The 25,909-nt window shown below is 43.6% G+C and overlaps 1 protein-coding gene across 1 annotated transcript; it reads right to left on the reverse strand.

Moving 5' to 3' along the window:
* Positions 1 to 47: 47 nt before the first annotated feature.
* GUF1 (GTP binding elongation factor GUF1) lies at positions 48 to 24,439 on the reverse strand. The gene is made up of 17 exons (XM_070948348.1): positions 24,233 to 24,439; positions 23,709 to 23,820; positions 21,863 to 22,011; positions 20,778 to 20,858; positions 18,961 to 19,038; positions 17,678 to 17,761; positions 15,523 to 15,587; positions 13,996 to 14,199; positions 12,983 to 13,122; positions 10,058 to 10,181; positions 9,530 to 9,662; positions 8,055 to 8,198; positions 6,148 to 6,281; positions 5,150 to 5,251; positions 3,551 to 3,670; positions 2,390 to 2,426; positions 48 to 1,475 (listed from the first exon to the last, which is right to left on the reverse strand). Exons 1-17 carry the CDS (start codon positions 24,383 to 24,385, stop codon positions 1,338 to 1,340), a joined length of 1,998 nt encoding a protein of 665 aa, XP_070804449.1. The 5' UTR covers positions 24,386 to 24,439; the 3' UTR covers positions 48 to 1,337.
* Positions 24,440 to 25,909: the final 1,470 nt, after the last annotated feature.

Here is a 25,909-nt window from a genome sequence, read left to right on the forward strand (position 1 = left end):
CAGGCTGTGCTGAAGCTGAAATTGAAACGCGCTGTTTGCTGCAAGGAGGCAAATTGCTGGGAGGCAGAGGCAGATTTTTTTCCCCCTTGTTTTCCTCCCCAAAAAAGATAGGTGCGTCTTTGTTCTGCCCCAGCTCCGGATCCCAAGGAGTGTGACACACACCAAGCTCCAAAAACTCCGCTTATTACAAACAGACCTCTTTCAAAATGCAGGCTCTCAGTGCAAATGTCCTTATCAGCCTGCTATAAAGTACAAAGAATAAACAAAGTCCAACAAAGGTTGGCAACCAGCCCAGAAACCAAGATGTGATAAACTCACTCTCCAAAATGCTCTGCGTAATCATTAAACGTTGTTTCCAGCAACAATTACTAACATTTAGTGACCATTCAGTTACAAAAAACTTTGAAAAACTCTTTTAACAAGCGCTGAAAAAAGTGACTTATACCCGTTTTTCACACTTACGACCGTTGCAGCATTCCCCATGGTCATGTGACGAAAACCAGGACACTTGGTAACTTGGCTCATATTTATGACGGTTGCAACCTCCTGAGGTCACGTCAAAAGTCAACGGGAAAGCCGGATTCACTTAACAACTATGTTACTAACTTAAGGCCTCTGGCGATTCACTTAACAACTGTGCCAAGAAAAATGTTGTAAAATGGGACAAAACTCCCTGAACAAATGTCTCACACTTTGCAAGAGAAATTTTGGACTCCCATTGTAGTCGTAAATTGAGTGGTGCGGTGGCCTAGAAGTGGAGCCTCTCGCCTCACAATCAGGAGGCTGCGAGTTCGATCCTAGGTAGAGGCAGATATTTCTCTCTCTCGGCACGATGAGAATATATCTGCCGAACAAAACTCCTCATTGGCAACAGGAAAGGCATCCGGCCAGTAAACACTCAGCTCCATTCAGTTGCCCAGACTCCACCCCGATGCAAGGGATTATGGGGTCATTAAAAGATGCTGATTGTAGTCGTAAATTGAGGATAACTGTACTTGTACCCAGATTTATTTATCTAGCGTAGCCAAGGGCTTGCGGATGTCAAGACCCAGAATGTAATCAAATATGGAAAAAGACAAATAGGCACCTCAAAGGCACAAGGCACAGTTCTGAGAAATGGCGTCAAAAATTGGCCCTAATACTCTCAGATGTTTAATTATATTTTAGATTTTTAGGTCATCCGTTTTGCTGCTTTATTGAATGGGTCCATTAGAACGGTGTCAAATCTGCACACGAGCAGATGAGATCCATATTCAGGATAATCCCCGGTTTGTAAACAGCTGGCTCAAACAGTTCTCCGCTTGACTTTGCAAACAGCTGGAAGCAACCTCTGTAAGCTATCGGTCAAGCTGCTTTTTGAGAACTCTGATAAAAGCGTCCTTTGGCACTTCTACGTTCCCGATTCTCCGCATCTTCTTCTTCCCTTCGGCCTGCCTCTTCAAAAGCTTCATTTTCCTTGTAATGTCGCCTCCGTACTGTTTTAACAACAACAACAAAAAAGAATGTTTCCGGGTTAATACCGATCGAGGAGAATATTTGTAATTTAGGGTTGGAATGAGGGAGTCCTCTGAGCTCGGTGGCTTTCTTGCAGATGAGCCAGCTAAGTAACATCATCAGTGCTAGAAAGGAGTGGAGTTTATGGGGAGGAGGAGAACGGGGATGACAACGATTGTGGGGTTCTTGGTGCTCTCTGAGCTGGGCAGTTTTCTTGCAGATGTTTCATGACCCAGCTAGGTTACAACATCAGTGCTAGAAGAGAACACCAGAAGGAAACCCCACTCTGTTCTAGCACTGAAGATGTTACCTAGTTTGGGTCATGAAACGTCTTCAAGAAAACAAGCTCAGAGAGCACCAAGGACCCCACACTTCTCCACCACTCCTTCTCTGCAAACCCCACTCCCTCCTAACACTGATAATGTTACCTAGTTGGGTAATTAAAAGTCTGCAAGCAAAGGAAGCTTGGAAAGCACCAAGGACCCCATAATCGTTTCCTCCTCCTCTTCTCCACACACCCCACTCCCTTCAAACTGATGATGTTACCTAGTTGGGTAATGAAATGTCTACAAGGAAACAACCAAGCTCCAAGAGCACCTCATTCCAAGATTAATAATTGACAATAGCAACCAGAAGAATATCAGCGAATGTTGATACTTTTTCCCCCCTGCATTGCTATTATCCTAAATAATAAAAAGCAAGTTAAAAACTGAGAATTGTATCAAACACTCCAGGTGTTCTGGAGTGAATTTAACCCAGGTGAATTTAACCCAGGTTCCAACTTTTAAATGAAATGGATAAAATCTTATTTAGAAAAAAAAAGTGGCTAATTTACATTAGGAAAAAAAAATGAAATATTAAGACTCATGAAAACAGGAAAAACAACGATACTTACACATTTTGCCAGAACATCTTTTCTAAAAGCTTTCACCCTGCAAAATAAAGTAAACCGAACTGCATTTTAAAAGGATAATACAAAGTATTCCACAATCTGAAGTTCTGAAGCAGCGAATAACTGCTAATGAAGTGCTTTTAAATCTTTTTGCAATAGGGAAGTCTTAAGAAATCAAATCAAATTGATAATGCTCTTTGGCACTGAGCAGCTACTTCACTTAAAAATTAAATCTTTCCTCTACTCTTGTTTTCTAGTTTATTTAAAAGTTTCCCTTTTCATGCTACTGGAATACAATATAATTGGATTTTTCTTTTTCTTTTAACGACCAGTTGCGTCGAGTTGGAATTGGGGCGACTAAATGGAGCTGAGCGTTTACAGTCCAGATGCCCTTCCTGACACCTACATGGAGTTCACAGTAGACAATTAATTATTCATTGTGCCCAGAGAGAGAAATATCTGCAACTACCTAGGATCGAACTCAAAGCTTCCTGATTGTGAGTCGAGAGCTCGACCTCAAGGCTCCCGTGCTGTTCATATAATTGGATATACAGTATTATATATAATATAATCAGTCACTAAATGAAGTGTTGTAAGTTGAGGACTAACTATATACTCCGCTTACTTTTTGGAGGGACCCATTTCTTTAAAGGCCAAATTTAATTAATTAATTCCCAATCTAAAACACCCACTTTTTATAGAGGTAGCCCTCGACTTACGACCAAAATTGAGTCCAAAATTCATGATGCTAAGTGAGACATTGGTTAATTGAGTTTTGCCCCATTTTACGACTTTCCTTGTCGCCTTTGCTAAGTGAATCACTGCAGTTGTTAAATGAGTAACATGGTTGTTAAGCGAATCTGGCTCCCCCCCCCTTGACTTTGCTTTTCAGAAGGTCGCAAAAGGGGATCGCATGACCCTGTCATAAGTGTGAGTCAGTTGTCAAGCATTCGAGGGTAAAAATCACGTGACCACGGGGATGCTGCAGTGGTCGTAAGTGTGAAAAATGGTCATAAGTTCTTTTTTTCAGTGCTGTCGTAACTTTGAATGGCCACTAAGCGAGCTGTTGTAAGTAGACACTTAAAAAAAATTGTGAAAAGAACGGAAAAGAAAACAAAAGCTATACAGTTATCTTTTAAAACCAAGTTAAGCATAACGACTTACGTTTCTCTTGCAATTATTTTGTTGCCGAGACCTGCCTGGATAGCGATTTCAAACATTTGCCTTGGGATGAGGTCTCTTAATCGCTCGCACATGGATTTACCAACAGAGTAGGCTTTCTCTCTGAGAAAGAAGTAAGAACGGGTCAGTCCTGGGTCTTTTCCCAGAGGACATCAATGGTGGACATCAGGAACGGGGTAAGCTAAGCCCAAGAACGATGTCAAAAAAATTCCCTCCCGGATTCCGTTCTTTGATTTGCTTACACCCAATAGACAGAATCTTGCCAGACTTTACTACTTTCATCCCTAACTCACTTAACAGATTTAGTAAGTCGAGGGCAACCTGCAATTACTTCCTACAGGAAGTAATCTGAAGTTATCTGAAGTAATCTGAAGTTATCCTCCAGGGTATATCCGTAGGGTAGATTGTAGGAAGTGACTGCAGGTAGACCTCGACTTAATGACCTCAACTGAGCCCCCCCCCCCAAATGTATGTCGTAAAGTGAGAAATTTGAGGAATGTGCCTGCCTCGGAGTTTGTCGTTTGGGGATATATTGCTTGGAACCTTGACAAATTTGTTAAGTAAGTTTTTGCTCCGTTTTTATGACTTTTCTTGCCAGAGTTACAAATTGCATTTGTTAAATTCGTCCCACGGTTGTTACGCAAATCTGGATTCCCCATTTTTGGCTCATCGGAAGGTCGCAAAAGGGGATCCCGCAGCCCTGGGACACAGCAACCGTCATAAATACGAGTCTGTTGCCCACAGACACGCGTGCCATAGGTTTGCCATCACGGGTATAGGAGATCCTATGGTTGTTGTGACCTGTCAGTGGCCTGTGCGGATTGTAGCTGATTTTTTTGTAGGTTTTTCGTATTAAAAATATTGTCCGGTTTATATCTCTGCCTTTGGATGTGTTGTGGCCCATCAGTGGCCTGTGCTGATAGTAGCCGATTCCGACAGCGAGGAGGCTGGTGTGGTGCTGCGCCAGCAGCCTGTGCAGTTGGCGCTCGAGTCAGACAGTGAGGAGGCTGGAGAAGATGTGGTGCCAGAGGCAGGGATTCAGCCAGGGCCTTCAGAACCTCCAGAAGCTCCCTTAAGTGAAGAGGAGGAGCCTCTTCTCGATGCACGGGCGCGCAGAGCTGCCAAAAGGCAGGAGTGGCTCCTCAGGAGGAGGTCTCCTCGAGAGTAATGCTTGGGGCTAATTGGCCACTCCCTTAGCCTATTTAAGGAAGGACGATGACTGAGGCAATTTGCAGGGAACAACTTCGTTCACATACCTTCGTGTCTTGTCTTGCTTATCTTATCAGCTTCCTGCAAATTGCTTCTGGGCATTCTGCCAACCACAGTAAGCTTTCAGTATTATTCTTTGAATTCTTGGCGGCTGTTAATGCAGTTAATTAACAGCCGTTGTTGTAAAAAACTGGTTTCTTTAGTAAACTAAGGTTTGAACGGACTTTGTGTGTGCTGCGTTCTTTGGGGTCCGTAGCTGGGGCAGAACAATGGTACAGGGTCTCCTGTTTGAGCACAGGATTGGACTAGGAGTCCTCCAAGGTCCATTTTGATTGATTGATTGGATTTTTAAAAATGAATGTGCATGCTTACCTAGGTACAATCGTTATCAGCTCTTCCACAGATTTTCCATTTAAAAAAATATCCATTTTGACGAGATCTGCATGCTGGTATCCTGCGTCTTCATAGTCAAAGCTGAAAACAGAAGAGGGTCCGTTCAACTAACATCATATACGAGCGTTCTGAAAAGGTACAGTTTCTGACGAATACAGGTAGTCCTAGACTTACAACAGTTCACTTAGTGACCACTTAGTTCACTTAGTGACTGGTTTCCCCATGGATTCTGCGTGACAGGAGGTCACAAAAGAGGATCGTGTGACACCAACTCCCCCCCCGGGGACCGTTGCGACCATCGTAAATACGATGGTGACCATGGAGAGGCTTCAACGGTCGTTAAGTGTGAAAAAACGGTCATATGTCACTTTTATCAACTTTGAACCGTCACTAAGTGAACTGTTGTAAATCGAGGACTATGAGGGTATGGACACGTATCAAAACTCCTCGCGGCCTTCAATGCGCTTGAATATCCTGCATCAGCCGAGCCTCAAGTAAAAATCTCGTTTTCAAAAAGTTAATAAAAAAAGGTAAAGGTTCCCCTGGCACATACGTGCTAGTCGTTCCCGACTCTAGGGGGCGGTGCTCATCTCTGTTTCAAAGCCAAAGCATCAGCGCTGTCCAAAGACGTCTCCGTGATCAGGTGGCCGGCATGACTCAACGCCAAAGGCGCACGGAACGCTGTTCTCTTCCTACCAAAGGTGGTCCCTATTTTTATATTTTTTACATGCTTTCGAACTGCTAGATTGGCAGAAGCTGGGACAAGTCACGGGAGCTCACCCCATTACGCGGCGCTAGGGATTCGAACCACCGAACAGCCGACCTTTCGATCGACAAGCTCCGCGTCTTTCGCCACTGAGCCACCACCGTCCCTTAAAAACTTAATCGATAATAATAATAGCCTTGGATCTCCCAGCTTCAAAATTATAGAAGCGTGGGAAGTCTCATCAAACCACGATATAACCAAGTTAACTTACCTGGCGTAACCAGAGGACAAGGATTTCAACACATCGAAGAAATCCACCACGACTTCGTTCAGCGGGAAGAGATAAATCATCATGACTCTCTGGTCATCCATGTACACCATGTCCTTCTGAACCGCTCTTCGTGTCTGACAAAATCACACAACAGTCTGAGATGAACACCGAACATGAGAAGCTTTGGCTCAATGTTGGATGGATGTCATAAATAAAAAAAGCCAGCCGGCTTACATTGAAAATCAAACCGAAAGAAGACGCAGAATATTATCAAAACATGGAATTTATTTTGCCAGTGGTTGGGAAAAAGGGATAGAGATTAAAAACGTAATTTGTATTGTTAGGCAAATTAAATATCCAGGCAACACGCTGTTTATTAAGGACTAACAAATGTGAACCATAGAAAATTAATAAAATTTATATAAAAAAAATAAAAACCAGCTGGGAAATTAATGTAGCAAGCGATGCAGTCAGGTTTCTGGTCTACGGAGATTCTCAGTCGTCCAGGTCATGGTTGTCCCAAAAGTGTGTGTGTTTCTTTTTCAAAAGACAACTGGACTTTGTTATTTTCCTTGAAGACGTTTCACCAAGAAGCCTCTTCGGTTCTGACTGGACTTTCTGTCTTTTTCCTTGAAGACGTTTCGCTTCTCATCCAAGAAGCTTCCTCAGTTCTGACTGGACTTTCTTTGTTTTTCCTCAAAAATGTTTCGCTTCTCATCCTTGAAGCTTCTTCACTTCTGACTGGACTTTGTCTTTTTCCCTGAAGATGTTTTGCTTTTCATCCAAGAAGCTTCCTCAGTTCTGACTGGACTTCCTTTGTTTTTCCTCAAAAATGTTTCGCTTCTCATCCTTGAAGCTTCTTCACTTCTGACTGGACTTTCTGTCTTTTTCCTTGAAGATGTTTTGCTTTTCATCCAAGAAGCTTCCTCAGTTCTGACTGGACTTTCTTTGTTTTTCCTCAAAAATGTTTCGCTTCTCATCCTTGAAGCTTCTTCACTTCTGACTGGACTTTCTGTCTTTTTCCCTGAAGATGTTTTGCTTTTCATTCAAGAAGCTTCCTCAGTTCTGATTGGACTTTTTGTTTTTCCTCAAAAATGTTTCGCTTCTCATCCTTGAAGCTTCTTCACTTCTGACTGGACTTTCTGTCTTTTTCCTTGAAGATGTTTCGCTTCTCATCCAAGAAGCTTCTTTAGTTCTGACTGGACTTTTTGTTTTTCCTCAAAGACGTTTAGCTTCTCAACTTCTGACTGGACTTTCTGTCTTTTTCCTCAAAGACGTTTCTTCAAGTATTTATTACGTCTAAGTGCTATTGCTATTTTATTACGTCTAAGTGCTATTGTCAAACCGTGCCGTCTTATCCAAGTCCCTGGTCTCATCCTTCTAGAAACAAAGACCCCAGTGGTAGGTTGCTGCCGGTTCAGACCGGTTCGGGCGAATCGGTAGTTGCAACCAGCGGGTGGGCCCACAAACCTACCCCGGCGCTATCCTGTCCTATATCGCCGTGTTTTTGAAGCTGCGCGCATGTGAAGATGGCATGCACATACATTTTTGGTGCTGGCCGAATCAGTTGTTACATTATGTGACGCCCACTTCTGAAAGACTGCCCACCCCCCCATATATTCTCCGCAAAGCATTGACATGATTGAAGGGAGGCCATTATGATCATTGACAATAAGTTTTAAAAGGCTTCAATTTTTAACCAGCCTGCGTTGGGCCGATGATGTGCGTCGCTGGTTGAGCGCCCCTGATTTAAAATTCAGGGGTTTCTACCGCAAAGCCAGACAAATGGCTGCACACAATTGGAATCCCTCGTGCCCCTCAGCTCGATAACGATTTATTAATCAACCGCAGAGCGTGTCAGAGATTACACCCTCCATGCCACAACGCTCTCCACCTTATGCACCAACCTGGCAAAGAGCGAATATTTCTCCAATGTATTCTTTAGGGGTCACAATAGTCCCTAAAACTATCGGCTCCAAGTATTCTTTCACCACGGAATGATCCGGAAACTCTGCGGGATTCACGATCGTGATTTCCTCTTTTTTATGTTCCTGCAAAACAGGAAAAAAGAAGAGGAAAAGAGGGTATTTTTAAAGCTAAAAGAAAAAATCTTTAAATGTTTTTTTTTTTTTAAAAAACATATACAAGGGTAGTCCTCGGCTTACGACCAAAACGGAGCCCAAAATATTCTGTTTGCAAAGCGAGACAGACCGAAGTGAATCCCCGCAGGTGATTGTTGTTCAGTGAATCTGGCTTCCCCACTTCCCGTTATGACAGGACACTGCAACCGTCATAAATACGAGCCAGTTTGCCAAGTGTCCAAATTCTGATCACACGATCCTGGGAGACTGCAACCGTCATAAATACGAATCATAAATATGAACTGCTAATGTCGTAACTCTGAAAAACTTTTTTCAGTGGAGTAACTTCGAATGGTCACTAAATGAACTAAGTCGAGGCCTACCTGTCCAAATAATTGTGAGCCACCCATATAACCTGAAGTGGAAATGGAGGACATATAATTTTTAAGCAAATAAAGTAAGGAAACCAGAGTGGTGCGGTGGCAGCACAGAGGCGGAACTCTCGCCTCACAATCAGGAGGCTGTGAGTTCGATCCTAGGTAGGGGCAGATATTTCTCTCTCTGGGCACAATGAGAATATATCTGCCGAACAAAACTCCGCATTGGTGACAGGAAGGGCATTCGGCCAGTAAAACTCAGCTCCATTCATCCTTCCTTAAATAGGTTAGGGGAGTGGCCAATTAGACCCAAGCCTTACTCTCGAGGAGACCTCTTCCTGAAGAGCCACTCCTGCCTTTTAACAACTCTGCACACTCGTGCATCGAGAAGAGGCTCCTCCTCTTCTTCCTCTTCACTTAAGGGAGCTTTTGAATCTCCGCCTCTGGCACCACATCTTCTCCAGCCTCCTCATTGTCTGACTCAAGCGCCAGCTGCACAGGCTGCTGGCGCAGCACCACACCAGCCTCCTCGCTGTCGGAATCAGCTACTAACTGCACAGGCCGCTGACGGGCCACAACAGAAAACTTCTGGAGCCCAGGGAGGACGAAATACGGGCTTACTGGGCCCACCGTGCCAAAAGTGGGGGTCGCACGGGAGGGTCGCGTGTGCATGCGTGGGGGGGGCACATTGAATTATGGGTGTGGCCATGCGCGTGTGCAATCCCCCTGTGCTCCCCCAGCTTTTGGCACGCGACGGCAAAAAGGTTAGCCATCATTACTCTAGAGGAATATATCTAATTAGCGAGGTCACGACAGAAGTCCTGGAGAATTAAACTAAATCATGGAAACTGTTAAGAATTACACTCAATCTATCCTCAAGCACTGATAATTTGAGACTTTTTTTTTTTAAAAAAAAATCATCACCTTTATCAATTTTGGGGAAGAAAGGATGGCCTTGTACGGAACGGTGGGCGCTGTCAAAATGACGGAGGCGTTGTGTTCTTGTTCCAAGCGCTGATTAAAAACTTCCATATGTAAAAGGCCAAGGAACCCCAACCTGTAAATTCAACATTTCAATTGACATTTTTAAGGGTACCAACCTGCAATTTGCTAAACTGAACATTCTTCGATTTCCAAGCCAAATGAAAGAAAACGTGTTCCAAATTTTGCATTTCACTAATAAAGTCCTGATTTTAGCCGTTACACCAGTTATAAAATGGAAACAGGGAAAATTACACTTCATTTCAATCATTCCACCGAAAATTATAAACTATAAACAATGAGTAATAATTAGGATTGCTAGTACAATACTACAACATGAAAACACTTACCGTATTTTTCAGAGTATAGGACGCACCATTTTCCTACGTCACGGTTTTCAGCGCCGTTTGTAACTCTGAACGGTCGCTAAGCGAGTGGATCACTTAGCAACGGACGCAGGGGTTAACTCACCTCCACCCAGCTCCCAAAGCCAGGCTGTTATCACGTTGAATGGTTACGCTGGAGTCATTGAGGGTCAGTTTCTCCAGAGCTCCTTTCAAGTTAGAATATTCGGACTGGTCCGTCGGAAACACTCCTGTCGAGACAGAAGGTCCTGAAAATGTCCTGAAGATCTCACATGTCCAACCAACTTGGAAGACCTCTGGACATCAAGCCATGGCTGGCTGGGGAATTCTGGGAGCTGAAGATCCTCCAGAGATCTTCACGCGACCTTCTGACAAGGTTGGATCACCTCTGCTTTAGATGATTCTACGTTGTCATTCCATCCATTTAATACTGGTAGACTTTCTGGAATGGTGGGCCACGGTCTCCTCCTCCTCCTCCCCCTCCTCCTTCTTCTTCCTAGGACAGGGGTCTGCAACCTTAAACACTCAAAGAGCCATTTGGACCCTGTTAGGATATGGTTTGAGCCTAACAAGTTGTCCAGCCAATATCTGTGTTCTGTGACTTTAATAGGAATATGTATTGTGTGACTTTAAAGTTTTACTGCTGATTCATTGTAATGCTGAGTCATGCTGTAATTAGATAATCACTAGTTGTAAACGTATTTAAGAAAGGTACTGTAATGTATTCAGTTAATGATATGCTACCATTGTGTGTGGAGTTGCTATCCATTGTGCTGTCATCGGTTGGATGGATCTGCTACCATCGTGGTTTGTGAACCACAAGTGAGTTTGTTATTCGAACCAACTACTGTTTGTGTGGTAAGAAGAGTTTTTGTATCACTGGAACTGATTTAACTGGCAAAGACTGGGCTTGAATTAAAAGACTATGAGATTGTTTTTCTACTATAAAGTAAACTTTTGATAAACCAGTTTGCACATCTCTTATTCATTGCTCTCAGCAATGTTTCTCTGTGCTCTACACTCTGCTGGTTGGTAACACAACAACAATATCTTTAACAGACCCGTTTCCCACAGAAAAGAAATCACTGGGAGCCACAAAACCTGGTTGGGCGTGGCCAACTCGACATCACTCACTCCCACCCAGTCACATGACCTCCCCCCCAGCCACGCTTACCGAGGTTATGTGCCTCCTTGTGTTACGTTAGTGACTGGGAGTGGCGGACGAGGGGCGGGGCCAGCCAGGGGTGTGTTCAGCGGACAGGGGGACGAAAGAGCCACATGCGGCTCCGGAGCCGCAGGTTGCAGACACCCGTCCTAGGGTGATAGGGACTGGCCCAAAGTCATCCGGCTGGAATTCATGCCTAAGGGGCGGACTTGTTCCCAGGTTCCGCTCCCAACACCTGTAAGCAAACCTGCGCGCAGGTACGTGTTTTCAAGCACATTTAGGGGGCCACGTCAATGACCTCCCAGTGAAGGTCCCGTCAAGATATTTCTGCTGCATAGAGATTGCAGTTGAATGGGAAATTCCTGGAAGAGGCATTTTGGCCATTTCTCCAGTGGCAGAAGAAATTCAAATAATTTTTTAAAAAATGAGTTTACCAGGAGATCTGTCGTCCGTCCGTCCATCCATCCATCTATCTCTATCTATTCATCTATTTCTCCCTCTCTCCTTCCCTCCCTTATCTATCTATCTATCTATCTATCTATCTATCTATCTATCTATCTATCTATCTATCTGTATAATCTATCTACCTATCATCTCTATCTCTATCTCTACCTACCTACCTACCTATCATCTCTCTAGCTCTCTATTCTATTCTCTCTACCTACCTACCTACCTACCTACCCTCTATCTCTATCTATCTATAGCTAATCTATCTCTATCCATCTATCTCTATCCATATACATCTATTCATCTACGCCTCTCTCCATCTCTTCTCTCTCTATCCATCCCTCTTTCTCATATCTCTCTCTTTCTCTCATATCTATCATCTATTTATCTATCATCTATCTATCCCTATCCATCTACATCTATGCCTCCATCCATCCATCCATCCATCCATCCATCCATCCATCCATCCATCTGTATAATCTATCTACCTATTATCTCTATCTCTATCTCTACCTACCTACCTACCTACCTACCTATCATCTCTCTAGCTCTCTATTCTATTCTCTACCTACCTACCTACCATCTCTCTATATCTATCTATCTATAGCTTATCTATCTCTATCCATCTATCTCTATCCATCTACATCTATTCATCTACGCCTCTCTCCATCTCTTCTCTCTATCCATCCCTCTTTCTCATATCTCTCTCTCTTTCTCTCATATCTATCTATTTATCTATCAATCTATCCCTATCCATCTACATCTATGCATCTATCTATCTATCTATCTATCTATCTATCTATCTATCTATCTATCTATCTATCTATCTTATTTAAGAACTGCTCATGTCCTGGCAGAGAAAGGGACTCTAGGCAGTGTACAATATTAACGTTTTGAAATGTTAATTGAAATTTAAACGCTCCATCTCTCTCTCTCTCTCTCCCTCTCTCTCTCTCTCTCTCTCTCTCTCATGCACACACACAAACACACATGAACAAATACACACAAACACACAGATACAGATGTGATAAAGAGCTGTAAAACATTGGCCACTGGATCTTTCCTGGGAGGAGTAGGTGGGTAACAGAAACCTGGAGGCTAAGAATTCTTCTACTGCCTTGGGTGACTTTGGGCCAGTCTCTCTCTCTCTCTCTCTCTCTCTCTCTCTCTCTCTCTCTCTCTCTCTCTCTCTCTCTCTCTCTCTCTCTCTCCCTCCCTCCCTCCCTCCCTCCCTCCCTCCCTCCCTCCCTCTCTCTCTCTCTCTCCCTCCCTCCCTCTGTCTCCCTCCCTCTTTTCTAAACCACTGCTAAAAATTTGTGCCAAGAAAACTGCCAGAACTAGTCCAGGCAGCCACTAGGAGTCAGCACTGACTTAAACACTCCCTCCGCCCCAAATCCTTTGACCGGTACCCCCCCTCACCTGCAAAGACCATGGGTTTTGCGGATTTAAACCCAGGAAATGGTTCCACCGGTTGATTATGCAAGTAGATCGTATCTCCTATTTGGGCATCCATAATCTCTCTCATTCCAGCAATCATATACCCCACTTGGCCGGCGTATCTAAACGAAAGTTTTACGACATTACATGAAGACTTAGTGAAATTGAAGATGGAAGAGATAGAGAAAAGAAGAAATCTTTGAAAATAACACCGAAATGTCATATGGAAGAAATGAATGATGTACTAAATGTTTGCTTGTCTTAAAAAATAAAAAAAAACTTTATTAAAAAAAAAAGAAGTTTATAAACATTTACAAGATATACTTCCATAATATTCATTCTCATTCTCTCTCTCTCCCTCCCTCCTTCTCTCTCCCTCCCTCCCTTCCTGTTCTGCCCTAGCTACAGACCCCAGCAGCACACACAAAATCCGTTCATATCTTAGTTTACTGAATAAACCAGTCTTTTACAACAACGGCTGTTAATTAATTGCATTAACAGCCGCCAAGAATTCAAAGAATAATAAATGAAAGCTTACTATGGTTGGCAGAATGCCCAGAAGCAATTTGCAGGAAGCTGATAAGATAAGCAAGATAAGACACAAAGGTATGTGAACGAAGTTATTCCCTGCAAATTGCTTCAGTTGGCGTTCCTCCTTAAATAGGCTAAGGGAGTGGCCAATTAGCCCCAAGCCTTACTCTTGAGGAGACCTCCTCCTGAGGAGCCACTCCTGTCTTTTAACAGCTCTGCGCGCCCGTGCATCGAGAAGAGGCTCCTCCTTTTCTTCCTCTTCACTTATGGGAGCTTTTGGAGGTTCTGAAGGCCCTGGATGAATCCCCGCCTCTGGCACCACATCTTCTCCAGCCTCCGCACTGTCCGACTCAAGCACCGGCTGCACAGGCTGCTGGCGCAGCACCACACCAGCCTCCTCGCTGTCGGAATCAGCTACTACGGGCCACAACACTTCCCTCTTTTTTTGGCTTTCCAAAACTTACAGTTTATCGGTCGGTCGCTGGTCGGGTGTCAGAATTCCTACTTCATTCACTTCGTAAATCTTCTTAGTGTGAGCTGTAGTGATCTTGTCGCCTTTGTGGATTTCTCCACCGAACAGCGCGATGTTGGCGATCACCCCTCGGTAAGTGTCAAAGGTGGAATCGAACACCAAGGCTCTCAAGGGCTCATGGAGATTAACCACTGGCCTGTTTCACAAAGACCGACAGACGTTAAAAAAAAAAAAAAACCTGTAGAAAATTATCGCTCGGAATCAAGGGTTTCCCCCTCCTCCCGCCCCCAAAGGAAAGATCCGATTACAACAGCATTTAAAAACAACAACGTATACAGGTAGCCAAGAACCTTGGTGGCGCAGCAGACTAAAGTGCTGTTAAGCAGCACTTAGCTGCCTGCAATTAGTTTAGTTTAGTTTTAGTTTAGTTTAGTTTATTTGATTTATATACCGCCCTACTCCCGAAGGACTCAGGGCGGTGAACAGCCAAACAATAAAATACATAGATACAAAAAATTTAAAAACCAGATAAAATTGAATTAAACCATTTTGGCCCAGACAAATTAAAACACCCCAATAATTTAATAGCAGATTAAAATTTACATATTAAAAAGAGGGAGAAAGTTAGGCCAGCCCTGCCTGGTGGAATAAAAAAGTCTTGAGAGTGCGACGGAAGGTGCGCAGTTCCGGGATTCTCCGTATCTCCGGGGGGAGCTCATTCCAGACGGTAGGTGCCCCACAGAGAAGGCTCTCCCCCTAGGGGCCGCCAGTCGACATTGTTTGGCTGACGGCACCCGGAGGAGTCCCTCTCTATGAGAGCGTACCGGCCAGTGGGAGGCTATTGGTGGTAGTAGGCGGTCCCGTAGGTAACCAGGCCCTAAGCCAGTGCAATTAGTGCAAGTTCAAATCTCACCAGGCTCAAGGTTGACTCAGGGAGGGAGGGAGGGAGGGAGGGAGAGAGAGAGAGAGAGAGTGAGAGAGAGGGAGGGAGGGAGGGGCGGAGCCTGGGCTGTCCTCAGATGGAGAGTCAACAAATCTGGAGGTGGCTGATGAGGATGAGGAGGAACAGCTGGGTCCAGTCCCTGACACGCGGATGCACAGAAGGCAGAGGAGAGGAGAGCAGTGGAAATCTATGGGCCGGTCCTTGGGACGGAAGAGCCACTGCTGCTAGTGAAGCCCCACCCTAGCTCTGGAGATCAAAGGCAGGGGGTGGAGACAAATAGGTGTGACAGACAGCTATTCCTCTTCCAGCCGGCTGTACTCGTTAGAAACTTTTTGCAGGGGTTGCCGGCACTCCTAATAAAGGAATCATTGATTTAAATATAGAGGGTTTGTCATCTTTGGGTCAGAACAAAAGAGGAATTATCGGCAAAAGTGTCCTAAGTCACTTTTTTTCAGTGGCGTTGTAAGCCTGGAACCGTCACGTTGTAAGTTGAGGACAACCTGCTATGTATTCAAAGGTCCGAAGTGACAACTCTGAGGGAAAAAAAAAAAAAATATGACAGAAAAACCAACTTACGGTGGAATCCTTTCAATCACCGCCTGAAGTATTCTTTCAACATTTGTTCCCAGTTTAGCCGAAATCTGAAACAAGATTTTTTTTTAAAAAAAAATAAGATAATTTGGCCTCATTTCAGGGATGGCTGTGATGCACTTTCCCAAGGCACTGCTTCCATTATATTATTCCTTATACAGGCAGTCCTCGACTTACGACCAAAATGTCTGTCGTTAAGTGAGACATTTGCTAAGCGGGTTACGACCTTCCTTGTTGCAGTTGTTAAGTGCTGTTGGTAAGTGAGTTAGTAACCCGGTTGTTAAGTGAATCTGGCTTCCCCCATTGGCTTTGCGTGTTGGAAGGTCGCAAAAAGGGACCATGTGACCCTGGGACCGTCATAAATACGAGGTAGTTGTTGCTAAGTGTCTGAATTTTTGATCACTTAATCGTACGGATGCAGCACAGGTCGTCAATTTGGAAAACAATCATAAGCCACGTTTTTCAATGCCGTCGTTAACTTTGAATGGTCACTAAATGAAGTGTTGTTAAGTCGAGGATTACCTGTATCTGAAAAATTCTTGCCCAAGGAATGGCGTACAAGTCACAGCTACTCCCTTCCCAACAGAAGTAAGAGAAATATAAACATACAGATAACATAGGTAGCTAGAGCTGTAAAACTAGCTTCTTTCAAAACCTTTAGCTTTCCTACGGTCAACTGGAGAGATTGAAAGAGGGGAAAAAAAAGAGAGAGAAAAAGAAACTAGGAGTTAAAATTAACTGGAGGAGAGTTGAGAGAGAGAAAGAGAGAGAGAATGAAAGAAGAAAGGAAGAAGGAAAAGGAAGGTTGGAAGAAAGAAAGAATAGAATTCGAAGGGGAATAGAATGGAAGGGGAGGGGAGGGGAGGGGAAGGGAAGAGTAGAATGGGAACGGAATGAAATGGAAGTGGAAGGGAAGGGAAGGGAAGAGAGTGGAATAGGAGTGGAGTGGAGTGGAAGGGAAGGGACGGGAAGGGAAAGGAAAGGAAAGGAAAGGAAAGGAAAGGAAAGGAAAGGAAAGGAAAGGAAAGGAAAGGAAAGGAAAGGAAAGGAAAGGAAAGGAAAGGAAAGGAAGAGAGTGGAATGGAAGGGACAGGAAGGGAAGGGAAGGGAAGGGAAGGGAAGGGAAGGGAAGGGAAGGGAAAGGAAAGGAAGGGAAGAGAGTGGAATGGAATGGGAGTGGAGTAGAGTAGAAGGGAAGGGACGGGATGGGATGGGAAGGGAAGGGAAGAGAGTGGAATAGAATGGGAGTGGAGTGGAGTGGAGTGGAAGGGAAGGGAAGGGAAGGGAAAGGAAAGGAAGGGAAGAGAGTGGAATGGAATGGAATGGGAGTGGAGTAGAGTAGAAGGGAAGGGAAGGGAAGGGAAGGGAAGGGAAGGGAAGGGAAGGGAAGGGAAGGGAAGGGAAGGGAAGGGAAGGGAAGGGAAGGGAGAGGAGAGGAGAGGAGAGGAGAGGAGAGGAGAGGAGAGGAGAAGAGAAGAGAAGAGAAGAGAAGAGAAGAGAAGAGAAGAGAAGAGAAGAGAAGAGAAGAGAAGAGAAGAGAAGAGAAGACTTTATTTGGCCAAATGTCATTACGTACAGAAGAATTTAGAAAGGAAGGAAGGAATGTAGGGAAGGGAGAGAGGGAAGGAATGAAGGAAGGAGGGAGGGAAGGGAGAGAGGGAAGGAAGGAAGCAATGGAGAGAGTGAGGGAAGAAATATAGATAGATAGGGAAGTAGGGAAGGAAGGAAGGAAGGAAGGAAGGAAGGAAGGAAGGAAGGAAGGAAGGAAGGAAGGAAGGGACAAAATTAGCTATATTCAGCTGCCAAACTCAAACAATGAAATGATCTCTACTGTCAAAAGTGACCGTCCATCACCGCAGCAAATTATCAGCCTTCAGTACGATCTCAGGAAAATCTCTGCATATAACACAACTGTGTGGGTATCACTCTTCAGTATCGGGGCCGATGACAATGGCTGTGGTCATATACACGTTTACAATGAACTACATTTAATGGAATTTCAAGCCATTTGCTTCTGAATGGACTGATCTAGCAGTGCATGGCTCAGAAAATTATTCTGCTTATCCAACTAAACCATTTCTACTGTACATATTTAAAAAAAGATGCACAGGTATTTGTAAAGTGAAGAAGGGTGCCTTACTCTAATGCAATCTTCTTTGAGGATATCAAAGGTATTCTCAATTTGATTTTCAACCATCTCTGGATTTGCATTCTTGAGGTCAATCTGCAAAATAATGATACTATTATATTAATTCAAATTAATATACCAGTCCCTACCATGAAGCAAAGCTGGAATTCCATTGCCACAAAATGAGAAAAGATAACATATTCTTTGATATTGGGAGTGGCGGTGATCTTTGTGCATTTACTATTGTTAATTTTTTTAAAAACTAATAATCTGAATAAACATCTGGACCTTTTAAGGCAAAGAGGATTATTTGGAAGAAATATGTGAAGTAGCTCGACAAATAAAAGTGTAATCTTAGAAAGTGCCTAAAATAAGTCCCCATTTTAAAAAGAAAATCCAGTTTGGTTAAGGCAGCAGGCTATAAATTAGGAGATCGTGAGTTCTAGTCCCACCTTATCCGTAAAAGCCGATTGGGTGAGTTTGGGCCAATCACCAGGAGACGGTGAGTTCTAGTCCCCCCTTATCCGTAAAAGCCGACTGGGTGAGTTTGGGCCAATCACCAGGAGACGGTGAGTTCTAGTCCCCCCTTATCTGTAAAAGCCGACTGGGTGAGTTTGGGCCAATCACCAGGAGACGGTGAGTTCTAGTCCCACCTTATCCGTAAAAGCCGACTGGGTGAGTTTGGGCCAATTACCAGGAGACGGTGAGTTCTAGTCCCACCTTATCTGTAAAAGCCAACTGGGTAAGTTTGGACCAATCACCAGGAGACGGTGAGTTCTAGTCCCCCCTTATCCGTAAAAGCTGACTGGGTGAGTTTGGGCCAATCACCAGGAGACGGTGAGTTCTAGTCCCACCTTATCCGTAAAAGACGACTGGGTGAGTTTGGGCCAATCACCAGGAGACGGTGAGTTCTAGTCCCACCTTATCCGTAAAAGCCAACTGGGTGAGTTTGGGCCAATCACCAGGAGACGGTGAGTTCTAGTCCCACCTTATCCATAAAAGCCGACTGGGTGAGTTTGGGCCAATCACCAGGAGACGGTGAGTTCTAGTCCCACCTTATCCGTAAAAGCCGACTGGGTGAGTTTGGGCCAATCACCAGGAGACGTTGAGTTCTAGACCTTATCGACTGCAGTGACTTAACAAATGTGGCACAGAAAGTCGTAAAATGGGGCAAAACTCACTTAAGAACGGTCTCGCTTAACCACAGAAATCTTGAGCTCAGTTTGTAGTTGTAAGCCGAGGATTTGCAAAATATCTAAAATTAAGTGATGCTGCGGAGAACGTGGAAATCTTACCTTATTTATAACGGGGATGATTGCGAGCTGTGCTTCATATGCCAGGTAAAAATTGGCTACAGTTTGAGCCTGGATACCCTAAAACCAAACCCAAAAAAACCCCAAAAAACAAAAAAACAACAATGCATGAATTTCAAACAATTTGCAGAAACGTTTTATGTCGTTTGCAAAAATAGCTGCTTAAGCAGAAGAGAAAGCCTCAAAGAAATCTGTTGATATAACAAGAGAGGCCAACGTACATTTTTCTGCTCGTGCTCCTGGAACAAAGGATTAACTGTAAAGGCTAAAAACAGAGCAAGTAACCTTTTTATTGCTAATTTGGTTTAGAGCCTGATAAATCTTTACCACTCCCGCAACAAACACAACACTTGTAGTGATTAAATTCCCAGCCCAGGAGGCTGTTTCGAAAACCGAAGTTCATCCCATCTTAAAAAATACCTGTTTGAAGTTAATTGGTCCATCTTTTAAGTGCCAACACAATCCTCTCCTCCCAATCTGCTATTTTATATTTTTCATTTAGGCTCCAACATTGCAGTTCCAAGAAGGCTAATGGGTTTTTTTGTTTTGTTTTTAAAGTTTTCTTTACAGTTAAATTAAAAATCAATACTAAACTCAATTGGCAATTAGAAAGCTGAAGAAGGAAAACAATCTCTACTGATTTCCTAAACCCCAATAAAACAGGAGCTGCCTCTGACTTATTTGGCTGCGTTTTAACCAGGGGTGAAATGCTCCCGGTTCGGACCGGATCGTCCGATCCGGTAGCGATGACGGCGGGTGGTTCGGAGAACCGGTAGCAAAAATTCCTCCGCCCCCCCCATGCCCAGCTGAGCCGCACGATCATCAGAGGCTGTTTTTTTTAAAATTTTAAAAGCATTTTTTCTACAACCTCTTCAGCTGAAAAAATGCTTTTAAAAGTAAAAAAAAAAAACGCCTCTTATGATCGTGCGGCTCAGCTGGGATCGTCAGAGGCTTTTAAAAGCATTTTTTTTCCTACAACCTCTTCAGCCGAAGAGGTTGTAGAAAAAAAAAATGCCTTTAAAAGCCTCTGACGATCCCAGCTGAGTTGCCTGATCATCAGAGGCTTTTAAAAGCATTTTTTCTACAACCTCTTCAGCCAAAGAGGTTGTAGAAAAATGCCTTTAAAAGCCTCTGACGATCCCAGCTGTTGTTGCCTGATCATCAAAGGCTTTTTTTTTATTTTTAAAAGCATTTTTTTGGCCGAAGAGGTTGTAGAAAAAATGCTTTCAAAAGTTAAAAAAAAAAAAAAAGTTGGCCACGCCCACCCAGTCAAATTACACCCCCCCAAGCCACACCCAGAGAACCGGTAGTAACTAATTATACATTTCACCACTGGTTTTAACCCTACAGTAGTGGCCAAAATTGTGGAAACATTTTGGGAAAAAGTGTATTTTGGAGATTTGATGGCTAATAACACCACTTTTTTTTTTTTTTTGGAGTTTCAAGATAATCCTATTCCACTGCTGGAATACTCTCACCTCGCAATCAGGAGGCTGTGAGTTCGATCCTAGGTAGAGGCAGATATTTCTCTCTCTGGGCACAAAGACGATATATCTGCCGAACAAAACTCCGCATTGGCGACAGGGAAGGGCATCCGGCCAGTAAACACTCAGCTCCATTCAGCTGCCCAAGACTCCACCCCGCAAGGGCTTATGGGGTCATTAAAAGAAGAGGATGATTTGTTTGGTGAGCCAGTTGTTCATAGCCTTTATTTGGAACGGGAAACCTTTTCGTCCCTTCAGAAGCAAAATTAATTATTAATTAATTAATTAATTAATTAATTAATTTTGAAAGCCTACCTGGTTTGCATCCACAACCAACAGGACTCCTTGGCAAGCCGACAACGACCGTGACACTTCATAATTAAAATCCACGTGGCCCTGGGCAGAAGGGAAGAAACATCTGATGAAGGGCATCAACAGATTGCTGGGAAGTCCTCACGTGGCCCACTGCTTATTTATCAGAAGGGTCTCAAACCAATTTTAATTCGTTACTGAATACCCCTCTTGTCTTCTCAGCTCCTCAAACCCTCTACAGTTGAAGAAACGCTTCCTTTATTAGGAACGCCAGAAGCCCCGGCAAAAAGTTTCTCTCTCAACACAGGCTAACAACTTCGTCCGCCGGGGAGATGAATAGTTGCCTGCCACATCTATTCATCTCCGCCCCCTGCCTTTGATCCCCAAAGCTAGGGTGGGGCTTTGCTAGCAGCGGTGGCTCTTCCGTCCCAAGGACCGGCCCATAGATTTCCACTGCTCTCCTCTCCTCTGCTTTCTGTGCATCTATGCGTCAGGCACTGGACCCAGCTGTTCCTCCTCTTCCTCATCAGCCACCTCCAGACCTGGGGGCTGTTGACTCTCCATCTGAGGGCTGATGGACGGCCCAAGCTCCGCCTCCGTCTCTCTCTCTCTCTGCCAACTCCATTCCCTCTTCCCCCTCGGAGCTCTCAGGTTGCCTTGATGCTGATCCTGACTCCCACGCCTTTCAAGAGGGAAGCTGGATTTACTTAACAACTGTGTTACTAATTTAACAGTGATTCGCTTAAGAAACGTGGCAAGGAAAATCGTAAAACGGGACGGATTCACAATTTTTTTTTCACTTAACGACATATCCCTTGTGGTCGTACGTTGAGGACTCCCTGTAGCTGTGTTCGTGGGGAACAGGTATTATGTTTGGTGATTAATTAGATGCTGCATTTCATGCCTGCTTGACAATAATGGGGATTCATCTAACCTCAACCACAGGCAGAAGGATTGCTTATGGTTAATACATCAGGAGGTGATAGCCCAGCGCGAGCCTAACAACCCAAGAGCTGGATGGCAGCCACCGACTTTTGGCTTTCAGCTTTGCGGTAAGTCTTCCCAGCCGTAACCAACAATGCACTTACAGGTGTATCGATGAGATTTAAGAGGTAATTTGTTCCTTCGTGGTTATAAACGAGGGAAGCCGTCTGAGCTTTCACCGTGATGCCCCTTTCCCGTTCCACTTGCAATTTATCCAGCACCTGCTTATTATGGTCTGTTTTGGCAATTGCTCCTAGAGGATCAGAGATAGCCCTTGATTATTATTCATACTCAAGGACCGGCCCATAGATTTCCACTGCTCTCCTCTCCTCTGCCTTCTGCGCATCTGTGCGTCAGGCACTGGACCCAGCTGTTCCTCCTCTTCCTCATCAGCCACCTCCAGACCTGGGGGCTGTTGACTCTCCATCTGAGAGCTGACGGACAGCCCAGGCTCCACCTCTGTCTCTCTCTCTCTCTCTCTCTCTCTCTCTCTGCCAGCTTCATTCCCTCTTCCCCCTCGGAGCTCTCAGGTTGCCGATGCTGATCCTGACTCCCACACCTCCTCCTTCTCCTCCTCCGATTCGGCTGCTAGAGGGGCCGGCGGCCAACACCAGGGAAGAATCCTTGGTCCACTCAAGTGTCCACCCAATGAAGCCGCGGTGATGCCCATCACCTCTCAAAGTTACTCTTCTGACCTCAGTCATCCAAGGGAGTCCCCTCTCACCTGTGAGGTCAGATTTGGGCGGTGGCATAAAGACAATTGGCAAAACTCTCTTCCCCCTCACCCATCCAAGACCCCACAAGACTGAAGAGCCTTCCATGAGTAGAGGGACACACAACTTCTTGTTAGCCCTCAATACAGGGATCCAAATTCCATTTTCCGTGTTGACTTTCAAAACCAAAGAAAATGGATTAACCTACAGGTATTAATTGAGATCAGTGACTCTGTCGTTAAACAATGCGAATACAATGGATTTCAAAATTCATTTTTCCCTAAGGCCGTTAAGCGAATAACCATGGTTGCTAACCAAGACATCATGTGACCACGAGATTTACGACTCTGCTTCCCCTTGTGGTCATTAAGCAAATCACCTGCGGTCATTAAGGTATCTACTTTAATTTATTTAAAATTTATTTACTGAGCCTGAGTGGCGCAGCAAACTAATGCTACTGTTAAAAGGTAGTATTTAGCTTCCAGCTGCCTGCAATTACTGCGAGTTCAATTCTCCCCAGGCTCAAGGTTGACTCAGCCTTCCATCCTTTCTAAGGTAGGTAAAATGAGGATCCAGTTTGTGGAGGCAATAAGCTGACTTTGTATAAAATATACAAAAGTATGAAGGCTATTGCTTAACGCATTGTAAGCCGCCCTGAGTCTCCAGAGAAGGGCGGCATATAAATCAAAATAAATAAATAAATAAAATAAATACTTGCATAGAAGCCAATCTTTTTTTTTGGGGGGGGGGGTGTATTTTGCAAACTATTTGGCTTAGCGGTGAATATAGATGGTAAACATTTTTTTTCCTATAATGCCAGTCTGTTGTAGTTTCAGAACAATAACACTGAAAATGCAACATCTCTAATTTTACCAGGTCTAAATAAAACAGAAATCTCAACACTTCCTAGTTTCTTGATTCTAAATGAATACGCCAGGGATCTCCAAACTTGGCAGCTTTTAAGATTTGTGGACTTCAACTCCCAGAATTCCCCAGCCAGCCATGGAAGACTGTCATGCCGGGAATTCTGGGAGATGAAGTCCCCAAGTTGTCAATAAACTAATTTTAAGAGTCACTTTCAGGGAGAAACATGATGTTTTAAAACATGGGGATCTTGAAGCATTTGAAACAATTTTCCTCTTGGAATTTTCGTAGCAAATAAAAAGAAACTTGGCATGACAACGCATAACCAAATAGACAAATAGAGAGGCACACGTTTTATAAAAAAATACCGCACCTGTTATTTCCAGTAGCCGATCAGCTAACGTACTCTTTCCGTGATCCACATGGGCTATTATGCTAAAATTTCTAATATTTTCTGCAGGGAACGACGACATATCCACTGTATCCTAAAAGGAGATTAAAAAACACAAATGAGTTAAAAGCCGTTTAAAAACTGTTGCATGACAAGAGTACTTTCCCAAAAACGTTTTTTATATTCTGATTTGGATCAAAATAATTTATATTTCCTGCTCTTTGGAATTAAACTTTTCAACCCCTATTACCTAGTTGGGTCATGAAATATTGGGAAGAAAACAGCCCAACTCAGAGAGCCCCAACCTCCTCACAAATCTATCTCAGCATACCAGATTCTGTTAAGGAACAAAAAAAAAAGCAAAGTTTTTATATCCAAATAAGGAAGAATTACTTTGATTCAAAGTCAATGCACTTCTGGATTCCCACCTGTTTTGAGATAAGCTGTAAAAGTTAGATTGCTTAAAAAAAAAAGAAAAGCTGAAGCAAGTAACACATTTCAATCACCTTGTTCGCCCTGGAGCAATACTTCCTTGAGGGAGCAGCACGATGAAGAGAAGGTTTTAAGGTCCGAAGAGAAAGATACGAAAGAAAAATAGCATTGTGGGACACCGGACACCTGACGGAGATATAAAATGCCCTTTGGAAGAATGAAGGCATCCTTCCAGATTAATTCCAAGATCCAGGCTGAACAAAGGAAATGTTCACGGAAGCCAATATATTATTCAGAGTAACGCTTCTACAGATATATTCATTTCTCTAATAACCACAGGAAGTTTTAGTCCAAATTCCCACAAAAGACAGTGGTAGGTATTCTTAAAAAAGAACATTTCCTCTTCATACTGGTGGAAAGGCTGGATAAATCCTGCAAAAAAGCCAGCTTCGTTTTTCTTGCACAAATATACATCAGTTGCTCCAATTTTTCTTTCTCTAAATTTGCAGTATATATATATTTTTTCTGGGAGATAGTCACTTCCCGGAGAGCGAGTTAAAAGGCATGGCACGACAGACACAAGGGTGACTTGCAGTGACGGAGAGATACGGAGGCGTGTCGCGAACGAGGTCGCTGTAAATTAAATTTTAGCTGAAATTTAAATTTCCTCTTCTTTTTACGCTCTTGGTTTCCGTGGCTTTGGACTTTTCCACTCCTTTTCCTTCTCTTTTATTGCCTTAAAAGAAGAATAGATAACTGTTTCAATTGCCAGAAAGCTGACACAGTCCCAATTTCACCGCCACCCCATCCAATACAGGAGGTGATCCTCGATTTACGGCCACAATTGAGCCCAATTAGCCGTTGCTAAGTGAGACATCTTTCTTTTTGTCTCCCGTTAATTTCTGTTCTGTGTTTGTTTTTTCAGTTTTTTTTTTCCTAATAGTACTTAAGTCATTTCCAGACATACTGCATCAATGTTTATTAAAAGAAAGTTTTACTCTTTTTATAATGCTGACTTTCCAAAGCCTTTTTGCTCCCACAACAAAGTTTGCATTTAAGGCAAACCAATGTTGACTGTTAAGAACTGTGTTTTAAATAATAATAATAACTTTATTGTCACTGTACGTGTATACACAGTATACCCATACAACGAAATTCACTTAACACTCAAAGACCAGGTCCAACACACATAACAATCCCCAAACACCCACCCATCCACCACAAATTCCCCACTCCTAAACCACCCAAACATCCACACAACAGACCAAGTAATGCTGTCCAACCTCTCACTGATGGTGGCCCTGTAAAAATAATTCCACACTTTTAAATAATAATAATATTATATTATTATAATATATATATATAATACAATATATATGTTTTCTGAGGTTTTCACGGGTGTTTGTATGTAGGTCTTTGGTTATTTGGATTTTCTCCCATGTAAAATTGGAAGTGTCTTGGCGACGTTTTGACGAAGTCTCATTCGTCATCTTCAGGCTGGTTTTTTCGGCTTCGTGCTTCTAGGAGCTGCGATCACACATTGCTCCTAGAAGCACGAAGCCGAAAACACCAGCCTAAAGATGACGAATGAGACTTCGTCAAAACGTCGCCAAGATACTTCCAATTTTATGTGGGAGAAAACCCGAATAACCAAAGACCTACATACAATATATACATATACACACACACACACAAACACACACATAGACCTCCGCCCAATCAGAACACAGCCAAGCTACCACCCAATCAGT

The sequence above is a fragment of the Pituophis catenifer genome, unplaced genomic scaffold (genome assembly GCF_029215685.1).
Source record: "Pituophis catenifer annectens isolate HBS135680 unplaced genomic scaffold, rPitCat1.0.hap2 SCAF_8, whole genome shotgun sequence".
In the NCBI taxonomy this organism is placed as follows: Eukaryota; Metazoa; Chordata; class Lepidosauria; order Squamata; family Colubridae; genus Pituophis; species Pituophis catenifer.

Coding starts and splice junctions, on each gene's coding strand:
- GUF1 (XM_070948348.1), bottom strand. CDS start 24,385: ATGCCTTCATTCTTCCAAAGGGCATTTTATATCTCCGTCAGGTGTCCG. Junction 20,859..21,862: donor TAAATCTCATCGATACACCT/GTAAGTGCATTG, acceptor CCTTCTGCCCAG/GGCCACGTGGATTTTAATTA. Junction 14,200..15,522: donor GTGATTGAAAGGATTCCACC/GTAAGTTGGTTT, acceptor TTTGTGAAACAG/GCCAGTGGTTAATCTCCATG.